At 50.8% G+C, this 12604-nt stretch overlaps 1 protein-coding gene across 3 annotated transcripts in view; it reads left to right on the forward strand.

Annotated features, from left to right (window-relative positions):
- Positions 1-2826, forward strand: part of ASIC2 (acid sensing ion channel subunit 2) — a 506967-nt gene extending 504141 nt beyond the window's left edge. For 2 of the 3 annotated variants that reach the window (XM_048047849.2, XM_013198147.3), the window contains exons 9-10: positions 1965-2033; positions 2210-2826. In XM_048047849.2, the coding sequence (XP_047903806.1) occupies positions 1965-2033; positions 2210-2311 (171 nt within the window). In that variant the 3' untranslated portion in view covers positions 2312-2826. The remainder of the gene's footprint in view (positions 1-1964; positions 2034-2209) is intronic. The other variant, XR_007158238.2, reaches the window with a different exon arrangement.
- Positions 2827-12604: the final 9778 nt, after the last annotated feature.

Here is a 12604-nt window from a genome sequence, read left to right on the forward strand (position 1 = left end):
TGCCAACATGAGCACACAGGCAGATTCAAGATGCTTTCCACATCCTCCTGGTCCAAAAGCCACCTCTGCCATTTGGACTTTTTCCCCCCATTTTTCTCTTCAAATGGGTCGTGGTCCAAACAAACCCTCCATGGAGCATCCTCTCCGCCAGCCATGGATTTCATTTCCCAGTCTTCTCTGTATTGCAGAAAGCTTCATGTGAGGTTTCAGGCTCATGATTTTTGGTGCTGAAGTGGGAAACTGAGGCAGGGAGTAAGGCTGCAGCTGGATGTGAGCCACCAAGGAACAGCATCTCAACTGCCAAGACTGCATTTAGCTCCCTGTTTGCAATGAGATGACCCCAGGGACCTGAACACACAAGCATGTTCCCTGTTTTATAGCAGAAAAGAATGAGTTCATAGGACAGTTTCGAGGAGAATGTGAACACCTATGTGGAGAGGCACTTCCCAGCCCAAGGTGGGACGGTGCCTCCTGCTAATTCAGCTCAGCTGGGGATTTTAATGCAGTGGTTTTAGGCTCCCTGCACCCAAATATGTGATGTCTTGGACCTCCATCATCCAGCCCTGGCTGAGCCCCTTATCATGATGGCACCAGGGATTTTTAATCCCAGGGGATATCATAGTTAGAGGTTGTCTGTGGCGGTTGCATTAGTGTTTGCCCAGCCAGGTGGTGCACATGGATGTCAGGCATCCATGCTCTGTCTTCTGAGCTCACTGGAGCATCCTGAAAAACCTCTTAAATGTTATTAAAGTAAGGATGCTGGCTTTGCAGTCACTCCCCATCACAGTCCCTTCTGGGCTGCTGTTAACACTTGGTGGCATTATCCTGCAATAAAATATATTGAAAATTACAACCATAAAGCTAATAATGGCTTCAGAGTGCAAATAATTCCAGTGCCTCAGTTTATATCTCAGTCTGAATGCACACAATATTTCATTAAAAACGCCTCCTCCCAGCTATCTTGGGGTGCTGTCATAAGAAGGTAATAAGAACCCTTGCAAAGTTTGGAATTTTTTCTTCTCTTTTTTTTTTTCTCCTTTATTTGACATCTACTTATAGAACTTGGGAAATAGTTTCCTTTTGCTGTTTTTTTTTTTCTTATTATTCTTTTTGGACAAACACGGCTTAAGAGAGCACCTCATCTCCTGATGCATGCCTGGGGATACACCAGCACGTTTACCTCCACGGTCGCTTGTGGCAGATCCTTGGCCCACACTGGGCAGGGAGAGCAGGAATAAAATACCTCAAATCACTCCTAATCTAAATCTTGATCTGCTCAGGGTTTCATCAAGGCAGGGTTCCATGCACCTTAAACTCTGTATTTTCAACCAAAGCATTTGTAAACTAAATGAGATTGCCAGAAAATGGATGCACCTATTCTTACCTGGTGGCTTAGCCAAAATAGAAGGAAATGTTGAACCTAGGTAGGATTTTTTTTATCATTCACTCCACACAGTCCTGGACCAGGGCAGAGTGTGCAGCTGGTCCCATATCCCCAATGAGCATCTCCTCCTGCCTGCCAGCATCAACCGTGCTTCCTTCGGAACTGACCCAGTTGTTCATGTTTTTAGGTCACTTCTTTTGTGTCTTTTTTTCCTCCCAGTGGAAGATTTTCAGAAAAACACTCACTTCTCAACCTTTTTGGGGATTTCCCTTGAAAATCCAATCTGCTTTTCAGCAGCAGCAGCTGCCAAGGAAATGTGGCTTCGAAAGGAAACTGCACTCACATAGCTGACATTTTCAATAAACCCCCAAATACATCTTTTTAAATTGAGGTTTTGGATTTTTTTGTCATGTGAAAAATTCAGTTTTGACACATGGGGTGGTTTTCTTTGAAAGACTGTCTCCTTCCCCGTGAGTTTGGGTCCTCCGAATGCAGTGCACCTCCAGCTCTGGAGGTGACTGTACATAGCTTGATCCATGCCTCTTCCTGCCCACCTTAACCAAACATCCCTCTTTTGCAGCTGATCAAGGAGAAATTATTAGACCTACTCGGAAAGGAGGAAGAGGAAGGGAGCCATGATGAAAACGTGGTAAGGAGCCCCACTGGGAGAGAGGAGCACACTTCCCCGAGCTCAGCCCCGTCAGAGTCATTTCCCAAGGACTGATGCTGTCGCACTTGCAAAGGAAGGAATTGTTGATGCCGTTGGGAGAGGCAGGGGGTGGTGAGCAGCCCCAGAGTGACCCTGTCCCATCTCTCCATCCACAGAGCACTTGTGACCCCATGCCAAATCATTCGGAAACCATAAGCCACACTGTGAATGTGCCGCTGCAGGCCACCCTGGGAACACTGGAGGAGATCGCCTGCTGACACCGTCCGACCGCTCCACAGTGCCAACACCTAAGGAAGGGAAACTGCACGGGAAAGCAGGGACCGAGCTCAGGTTTGCAACGGGGGCAAAAAAAAAATGATTAAAAAAAAATAAGGAAGAAAATCGCTATGCATTAAATATATATATATATTATATATATACTCTGCCAAAACCAAGCGAGAGGCGCCTTGGACTTGACTTGTGTTGTCCTTTCCTGTGGGGGGGTTGTCTTCAAGATGTGAAGGCAGCAGCTCATTTTTGAACCGTACAAAACACAGAGACACCACCACAAAAACAAACGAAGCCCTGCCATTCCATATACTGCCAAATGTATAAAGCACTTGCATGCCAGTTCTTTTTATGGCAATATATTCCTAGCTGTCTTTATAAGCTCTGTTCCTCTTTACAGTCTCTGATTTTCACAACAAGAAGGAACTCGCGGGCCCAGCCATCCCCTGAAATCACCATTACTAACGTCGTAGGCTGAATTAGAATAAAGAAACAAAAAGTCGCAGCTCTTGGATTCTTCTTACGTTCTTGTCCTTCGTGTCAGTCTGTGATGAATCTTAAGCTAAGCCAGGTCCCCGAGGCCGGGCCACCTCAGCGCTACCAGTCACCCCAAGGTGAGCATCCCTGGAGAGGGGCCGGACCGGGTGGCTCTTGGTGGATCGTCCCCACCCCAGCTGCTGTGTCGTGCTCCTCCGTCTACAGTGCCTGGAAAGTCCGTCTGCAGCGGGTGGGCACGGGGCGGTGGGTTTCTTCATTTTTTTTAATTATTATTTTTAATTTTTTTTATTTATTTTTTTTTCCCGTTAATGGATTCTGTGCTTTCTCCTCGTTCTCATGACTGATATTAAAGCTGGTCTTGTGGAAATGGCCGAGCTGTGTCATTTCTGCCTTGCCCCCACTCTGCCCCAGGCTGGAGCCCCCAGCGCAGCCTGAGCGAGGGGCAGGCGCCAGGGCGAGCCCACCCCGGTCCCTCACCCCTCGTCCCCCCTTGCCCCTTCCACCACTGTCCTCATACGCCTCCAGTGAGTCCTAGCCATGCTCAGCCTCTCATCCTCCTCTACATCCCCATCTGCTCCATGCTGGTGGGGCCAGCTCTGATTTTGTGCATCGTGGTTGTCTCTTGAAGTCTCATTTATTAGTGACCAGGCGTTTAAAGGGAACCAGGTCAAAATGATGCAGTGCTACCCTGAAAGAAAGAAAGCAAGTTCTGTGAAGCTCCAAACCCTGCTGGTTTGGGGGCCTGGAGTAATGCAGACGGGAGCTGTGGTGGTTGGTGTCTCCAGCTGGCTGCGGGACTGAGGCCATCCCTTTGCCATGGAGGAGGTGCAAAGCTGTCCTCCAAGTCTGTCTGAGGTGCTGAGGTTGTGTTCATGCATGGAAACACTTTCCTTCGGGACAAATCCTGCTCTGTCTGTCCTAGGCCACCTACATCTGCAAGAGCTTCTCTGTGCTTGCACAGAAGTCCCTGCTGTGGTAGGGCAGGGTCTCCCTTTGCAGTAATGGACCTAAGGGGGGAGAACTGTCTGATATTAGGGACATTTTTTTGGTCCCTTTCTTCCAAGTCCATCATTTGTCCTGGTTTTGTGGGTCCAATATGCAGGCAAAAAGCTTCTAGCACAGAGGCCAGGATTACAGCTGGTCAGCTTTCCTGACTTACCTGGTGGTGACCTCCTTTGCAGGGTCCCAGGAGACATAAAACACTCCATCTTGTCCCTAAAATCTACAAGTGTAGATTTTACTCCCCGTAGATTTTTACACCCCGCACGCTGTTTAGCTGCCATCTCCTCATCTTGCCTTGCCCTACAGCTGAAGGTAGGCTACAGCCCCTGGGTATTTTGCTCCCATACACAAAAATAAGGCTCGCAACAAATTACCCAGCTTGTGGGCTTGAACACCCACAAAAGAACTTCACTAAACAAAGAGGCAGGCAGAGTCCTTCCAGACATCGAGCAGCAGCTGACAGGTTTCAATCTGATCTTCTCCAGGCTGCCAGACAAGCGCTTAGAGGATGTTCCCTACACAGGGTTAAGGGCGACAGTGGCTCCAAGAGTCGTTCTGATGCATACAAATTTCCCCACTTGGCAAGTTATTAAATCTCTTTCAAGAGTTTTTGGTAAAGAGTCATTGGAAGTCTTTAGTGAAGCTTGATGAGGTGGGACACCACGGGGGTTCCCAGAGGTGCTGTGAAGGGTTTTGTTAATACCTCCTGTAGAGGAAAGACACTTGAGTGGGCAGACTGGCACAGGGACAGCACCACTGATTGCTCCTGAAGAGCACACCCTCCAAGGGATTTGCTGGAGAGCTCATTTTGTCTTATCAGTTTTCATTATCTCCTGGGACCTGGCCTCGGGCCACATGTTCATTATCCACAGGATGCCCAGCAGACAGCAGCTGGTAACAAGAGCTCATTGACAGCGTGCCAGCAAAGCTGCGGCGATGCCAAGCTCTGTCTGCTGATGCCAAACCCCTGTGCCAGCCCCTTCCCTGTGGTCCCTTCCAGACCAGTGGAGGGAATTTGTGCCAACCTGGCTCGAGGTGACTCATCCCAACATCTCCAGGTTCTTAGCCATGCCCGTTGGGTTGAACCAGCCATCAAAGACCAACCTGGTCTGGGCTCTTTGTGCAAACTGGTCTTTCTATCTCTTGTATTCACTAACGGCTGCGAAGGGGGTTGGCATTGTACCCACGGTGGCCCTTTGCACTGTACCTCTTTGTGCTTGAAGGAACAGGGGCACCTCCACCTTTGACTGGCTTGGAATCCAAGGGTGAACTGGGGAATTTACAGGATCCAGCCCCTAAATGCAAAGGCAAATCCCAGCCAGCATGTGGGTACCCAGAGGGGATGGGGAGAGCAGTGAGATGCTGCTGGCAGACCCCAGCAGATAAGCTGGCACAGTTTTCCAGCTAAGTCCAGAGGAGATATCTCCAGACCAGGCAAACTGAGAAATCTCAGCTCCTGGGCTATTGTGTTAAATTCCTGGGGCAGCCATTTGCTAAAAGAGGTATTTGATTTGGTAGAGTCTGTATCTCAACCCCAAAATATCCCCACAGGCAGCTTAGGGATCACCATGAAACTTTGCATTGCATTGAGATGGCTGGGACAACAGAACAGGTTGAAGGCCAGCCATTGCCCCATGCTGAGAGCAAGCTGCCCAAGAAACAAGCTGTGCTGGAGGCTTGTGGAGCTCCTGGCTGCCTTGTGGCCTTTTACCATGTGAATTCATTGTGCAGGAACCCCTCTGATGCAGATCCATCCAGCACAAAGGTGTTATTATGCTTTTGGTAGACTGCTGTGTCTGCAAACACACTGCTCTGGCTCCATGCTGGACCTGAATGCCTTGGAGCACAGGCTGCTTGAGCAGGAGGACAGCGGTAGGTGGAAAAAGCCAAACTTCAAGCCATGCCATCTTCCATCCTGGGGCGGGGGGGGAAGCCTCTAAGTTCGGGCACACTGCAGTGGGCTCAGCAGCTTTGCCAGTGATGAATTTATGCTTTCCCAGACGTTCTCCCCATTCCCACCTCCGATCACGAGCTCTGCCCCAAGCCACAGCCGAGGTTCCTCCATCAGCGGTGCCGACGGGCCATGCTGCCTGGCTCCCTGCAAGTCCTGAACGCTCCCGATGTTGCACATGCACGCTCAGCACATGTACTGATTCAGGAGCCCTCTTGCCACCAGCTGCCTGCCCTCTTCTACCTGGAGAGCCTGTAAATGGGGAGCCGAGGGGCTGGTGGTGGAGGAGGAGGAGGGCTGGAGGAGCCCAAACGCAGCATCTCTTGCTGGTGGCCAATATATCCCCATCTGAAGAGCCTCGTGCTGTGCCAGGGCAGGGCAGATGCCTGCAGGGTGCAGCGACCCCACGCGATGCCAAGGCTCGGTCAGGCAGCAGCTCATGGGGAGGACGCTGGTGAATCACAAAGGGTTCACCCGAAAGCTGCAAGGGCGGACAGGAGGTTCGACAAGCTGCCTGCCAGCAAGACAAAAGTTCAAGTTGTTCTGTTTAACAAAGGGAAGGTGAAGAGGTGGCTCATCTGCCTATAAATTCCTCCGTGGAGAGATTTCTAATAAAGGGCTCTTTAATCTGACAAAGCCACAGCAGGGTGTCATGGCGGGGGAGGGAGAGATAAATGCATTCAAATAAGAGCCTGCCAGGGAGCACGGATGGTCCCACAGCCCCTCAAGCCTTTAAATCCCTTCCCAATAGATGCTCTCCCAGAGCACGGCCCCATCACTGCAACACTCTCTGGGTCAGCTGATGGAGAAGACCTTGCAGATGGCAATAACAGTCTTAGAAGTGAAGCCCCAGGGTGTCCGTGTTCACCCTGACAAGCCGGACTTGTACGTAACCCTCCTACTGTTAGCCATCCACGAGCCTTTGTCTTCCCTGGGGAATTCACAGCCAGAGCTGGGCCAAGTCTTTGCACCACAGTTGCTCCTCCAGCCCTGGCTATTTCTCTCTTTTATGTCTTTGACTTTCAGCCGCCGAGGGGTAGTTTATAAAGAAGTCCATATTTCAACTGCTTATCACTCTGAAAGTGGTGTGATCTCCAAGACTGGCAGGGAACAAATAATTACCACTGGGTACAAAGTGTTTTTCTGTCAAGGATCTAGCATGTCAATTGATTAGAGGCAATGCACATTGTGTTGACTCCGGCAGTCTTATCTATCAGCTGCAAAGCCAAATTCATACTGGAAGAAAGGGAACATTATGCCACGTCCTGGGGGTGGCTGAGGACATGCTTGCCCGCTCTCTCTGCTATTATAAGCACTAATAAAGAGCTTGGCTTTTGGGGGCTGCTGTGCTCAGCGGCATCTCAATGGCAGCAGGCGGGAGGGCACCGCAGGGTGAGGCTGGCATTGCTGCAAGAGCCTGTGGAAGGTGGTGGGTGATGGACGTGAACCCGCAGCTCTCATCCAAGCTGCAGAACAGGAACCCAACGCCCCCCTGTGAAGCCTCCAAAAGAAAAGCTGCGCTCAGGTGGGGCTCGGGACCCACAGGGCTTGCGTATGGCCCAAGTTAAAATTAGCCTGCCTTGAGACCTCAGCCTGGACAGTGGTGTCATGCTGGAAGTACTCTTTGCCCTCGCTGTGCTCTCTCCATTCTCATCCTATCTGTCCATATCACTTTTTCCCATTTTTACCTGCTTTTCTCCTGGGACAATGCCCAGACTGCCATACCCCCATGGGGGTTGGGAAATTCAGGAGCTGTTTCATTCCTCCGGGCTACTCTCAGTGGGCGGCAGAGATCCACGTCCTGCCACTTCCCTGCATGTGCTCCAGGTGACAAACCTTCCAGCACCTCTTCCAGTGCCACCAGGCTCGGGGGAGATGCAGAGCCAAGGTCTGGGAGAAAAGTCCCTTCCTCTGGCTTAGAAAGCTCTTGACACCTCCTCTCGAATCATCCAGCGCTGCTCCATATCTCAGCTGCCTGAAGTTACAGAACCCCTTGCACAGAAACCTCATGGCATTTCTCCCTTTTAAGATGTCAAAAACAAGCGAGGGTCACGTTGCACAGGTGGGGAAATGTGTTTTGTTTCACAGTTGCTGGAAAAAAAAAAAAAGGAAAAAGAAAAAAACAAAAAGGAAAAAATATTACTTCTAAAGACATTGGCTTTGGGCTGAATCCAAGGATCACAAGTTGCAGTCCTTGAGGACGACAATTGCTGGGGATGCCGGAGCGAAGGGGTAAAAGATGGACTACATGCAACAAAGGTTGCTCAGCTCCAGCCATCGCTGTTTAGCACCAGAAGCACTCAGCCCTGGGCAGCAAGCAGGGTGGCGTGGCTGGGGACACCCCTGCTTGTCCTGGGCGTCCACTCTGCAGAGGCAGGAAGATGCTGCCAGGTCCCAACAGTGCAGGCAGCCTGGCTTAGCGGAGCCACCCCAGCTTTTTGGAGCACCTCCAGGACATGCAGTGCTTTATAGGGATTGCAGCTCAGGTTGGAGGGCAGATCACATGCATGTGCTCCTGCAGGAGGGGGGGAGCCCCACATGCACCATGTCCAAGCCCTTGCAGAGGGCAAGCAGAAGTTTTCCCAGATGCGTTGTGCTCTCGCAGCCCTATGAGGGGTTGCACACAGCCCCTTGCATCGGAGCACTGCAGAAGGTCCATCCGCTGCAGAAGGCTGGGACAGAGAATGATGCTCTCACCCGCCTCCTGACCCTCACACCTTCACCCTGATGCTCTCACCAATCTCCTGATGTTGTCACCCACCTCCTGATGCTATCAACCACCTCCGGGTGCTCTCACCCACCTCCTGATGCACTCACCCACCTGCTGATGCTCTCACCCTCCTCTTGATACTACCAATGACCTCCTGGTGCTCTCACCTTCCTCCTGATGCTCTCACCCTCACCCTGCTGCTCTTCCCCACCTCCTGCTCCTCTCACCCTGGTGCTCTCATCCTTATCCTACTGCTCTGCCCGATATCCTAATGCTCTCACTCGTATCCCCCTTCATGGCTTCCTGGCTGGAGTACACAGACCTTGGAGTCCTGAAACAAGTGAAATGAGAGACACTCCATGCACAAGGTGTATCGACCCATGAGGGCTTAGACACTTCAGAGCTGTGGTCACCACACAGGAGCTCTTCACCTTCTGGGAGCAGCTCTCAGAAGGAGAGAGGAGCCAAGAGCACTCCCCATGGTTTGCTTTGTGTGCTGCTATGTCTGGCAGGATCTGGCCTGCCTGTCCCCTTGTCCTCCCACAACTCAGCAGTGGACACGTTGCCTGGCTGCTCCCAGCCATACCAAGCCAAGATTTTTTGCCCAGCTACTCAACAGCTGGGCATATTTCCATGCTCACTATTGCCGTGACCCAGCAGCAAACCTCCTGAAAATCACAAGATTGCCTTCAACAGTCACAAGACTTTTCTTTAAAAAAACTCCCCTCCATACTGGGTGTTGGTTTCCTTTCCTGTTCCTCCCACCTCCCACCTTGAGGAAGGTGACATTCGCTTCACAGTTTTGAACGCTCAGGAGGAAGCCTGGAAATGTGCAAAGAAAACTGCAACTCTCATGCGATCCTCTGCTTCCACCCACCTGCACGGCAAGGAGCTGGCAAGACTGGGGTCTGCTCACTGGAGCTGGCACCACGGTCCCACTGCTTTGAAAGCCCAGAGGGACATCCCCAGGGCACAGCATGCTGGAGGATGCTCCTAAGCCTGGTAACCAACCTCTTGCTCTCTCCTGTAGCTCTAGTCCTCATCCCCAGTAAGATATGCAAGGAGATATGGCAGGCACAGATGTGCTGTGCCTAGGTGGAGTGATAAAGCCAGGAATCATAGCTGTGCTACTTTTTTCTTTAAGATGCAATAGAAAATCATGACTTTGACCCCATGCATTTCGAGTACTGCTGGTTGAGTAGAGGAGGGGAGGCCAAGCCTATGGCTGTGTTGGGATGCAGACGGGCACAGCCTCATCAGCAGGGCTGGGTGCCCACGCACATGGCTCCAAGCAGCCCCCAGCTCTGCTGCCTTCTGGCAGCATTGTCCTAGGATGCGGCAGATGCTCAAGCATTGCTGGAGGCAAAGGAGACTTGGGAGGATAGAGGGTATGAAGCCACAAGCTATCAGGTTTCTTGCATGCTGCTGCTCAAGGAGTGATAATTTTCCACCCAGCAACAGGTTTTAGCAGCCAGGGTGTGTGGCTTTGTGAAACTCCATGCAGCTGGGGCCAGGCGTTTTGGAGCATTGCTACACCAGCAGCTGGTTCCACCTTTTCCTTTCCTGATCGTCTTTAACTGCCTTAAAAGAGTAATGAAAAAAATAAAGTGACGGCCAAGCCAAACCTTCTGTTAACAAACATTTGCCAGTGTCTTCATTTCTGGGTCCAGACACCAAGTGGCAGCTCTGCCACTTCCCCAGCAGCAGGGGAGAGCTGCAAACCTTCACAAAACCGACTCAGTGAGCCAGATGGGGGTTGGAGGCTGTCCCTGGAAAAAGGACCCGCAGCCCAGTGGAGAGGCTGCACTGCCAATGCAGAGCTCCATTGGCCGTACAGGACTAACAGGTGATTAAAATTCAAGAAAAGCAGTGAGGATTATTTGGAGTTTCAGGGAAAAGGGAAGGGAAGGGAAGGGAAGGGAAGGGAAGGGAAGGGGGAAGGGAAGGGAAGGGAAGGGAAGGGGGAAGGGAAGGGAAGGGAAGGGAAGGGAAGGGAAGGGAAGGGAAGGGAAGGGAAGGGAAGGGAAGGGAAGGGAAGGGAAGGGAAGGGAAGGGAAGGGAAGGGAAGGGAAGGGAAGGGAAGGGAAGGGAAGGGAAGGGAAGGGAAGGGAAGGGAAGGGAAGGGAAGGGAAGGGGGAAGGGAAGGGAAGGGAAGGGAAGGGAAGGGGGAAGGGAAGGGAAGGGAAGGGAAGGGAAGGGAAGGGAAGGGAAGGGAAGGGAAGGGAAGGGAAGGGAAGGGAAGGGAAGGGAAGGGAAGGGAAGGGAAGGGAAGGGAAGGGAAGGGAAGGGAAGGGAAGGGAAGGGAAGGGAAGGGAAGGGAAGGGAAGGGAAGGGAAGGGAAGGGAAGGGAAGGGAAGGGAAGGGAAGGGAAGGGAAGGGAAGGGAAGGGAAGGGAAGGGAAGGGAAGGGAAGGGAAGGGAAGGGAAGGGAAGGGAAGGGAAGGGAAGGGAAGGGAAGGGAAGGGAAGGGAAGGGAAGGGAAGGGAAGGGAAGGGAAGGGAAGGAAAGGAAAGGAAAGGAAAGGAAAGGAAAGGAAAGGAAAGGAAAGGAAAGGAAAGGAAAGGAAAGGAAAGGAAAGGAAAGGAAAGGAAAGGAAAGGAAAGGAAAAGAAAGGAAAGGAAAGGAAAGGAAAGGAAAGGAAAGGAAAGGAAAGGAAAGGAACATCAAAACCCAACCTGCTGAGCAAGCTCAGAAAGCATCTACACTGAAGTGCGAGAGGACCCGCCAAGCAGAAAAGGCAGCTCGAAGCAGCTGATAAATTATTTGCTCCAAATTATCCCTGCACTGGCTCTGAGCACATTTCAACAGCAGGAGAAGGGGATGTAAAAGCCATGGCACAGTGCACCCCCCCCCCCCCCCCCCCTATTGCTGCCAGTCTGTTTCTGTGACATATCTGGCCAGCCCAAGACGCTGTGCACCCTGCAGAGCAGGGCCGGGTGCGGCGGCCGCACCCCCACAGCTCCTGCTCCGTGCCTGGAGAAGGTCCACCAGGTCTGGTCCACCCCCCCCCCCCCCCCGGCACCAGCACGCGATCAGCCTGCAGACTTCAATTTCAGGTGGCTGTGCCTTTTTTGGCAATCTTATCCTTTCCTTGAAAAACAACTTTCCCGATTATTTATTAATAGTTGCTACAGCATAGAAAAGCCTCCGCTGGGAAAGTCTGTGGGCACGAGCCTCCTGCTGCCTGGACCCAGTAAAACTTTTCCTGGGTAAGTTTTCAGTTTTAAGAGCATGGGGATTTAGAAATATTTTCTGGCTCTGCTTCTTCCTGAGCTCATTCCATCAGTATGATTTTTATTGAATCATCTCATCTGTTGGGTTTTTCATAGAAAAGCAGAGACTGCAGCCAGCAGAAGGCTGGGCCACACATCTCTGGAGGACACAGGGATAAGGAAATTTAAACCAGACCCAATCTCCTTGGACTCCTCCCTACAATACAATGGCCTCAAATGTTGGGTGTAGGCTTTGCAAGATGCTCCACAAGCCCCTGCAGCAGGCTCTGAAAACCACCCTGAAGGCATCTGGGGGATTTGCAATAGCTCACAGAGCTCCCACCACCGCCACCGGCGGAGACGCCACTTGTTGTAGCTGCTGCTCCCCAGAGCTTTGTGTGGGTTGCAACTTCTGGACTGAGTCTGGCCATCTCTGCTCTTTCCTCTGCAATTCTTCTTGGCTAGAGGCAAAGTCCCTTAGCCTGGGGACAACTGGGTACCACGTGCATAAATTAAAAATATATATATTATTTATTTTAAAAAAATAATAAAAATAATAAAATAATATAATAAAAAATTAAAAAATAATTAATTAAATAATTAAAATAAATTAAATAAAGGAATAATAAATAATAAATAAATAATAATCTGATAGAAGTCTGAATAAATGCCTGGGATCTTCAAGATCCCACAGAGGCCTAAAGTCAGAGGTAGGATCATATATAAGAATGGAAAAGAGCAGGATTTTCAGTGCACAAGTCAGGCAACACAAATAAATAACATACATCCAAGGCCACCAAAATGAGATCTAACAAGCTGAAGCTAAAACATACAAAGGAAGACATGTCACAGAAATCAGAGGAGATGAGCATAAGAGAGTGCCTAAAAACAGACCCCAGCCAAAACCCGTG

Source organism: Anser cygnoides, chromosome 22 (assembly GCF_040182565.1).
Source record: "Anser cygnoides isolate HZ-2024a breed goose chromosome 22, Taihu_goose_T2T_genome, whole genome shotgun sequence".
NCBI classification, from domain to species: Eukaryota; Metazoa; Chordata; class Aves; order Anseriformes; family Anatidae; genus Anser; species Anser cygnoides.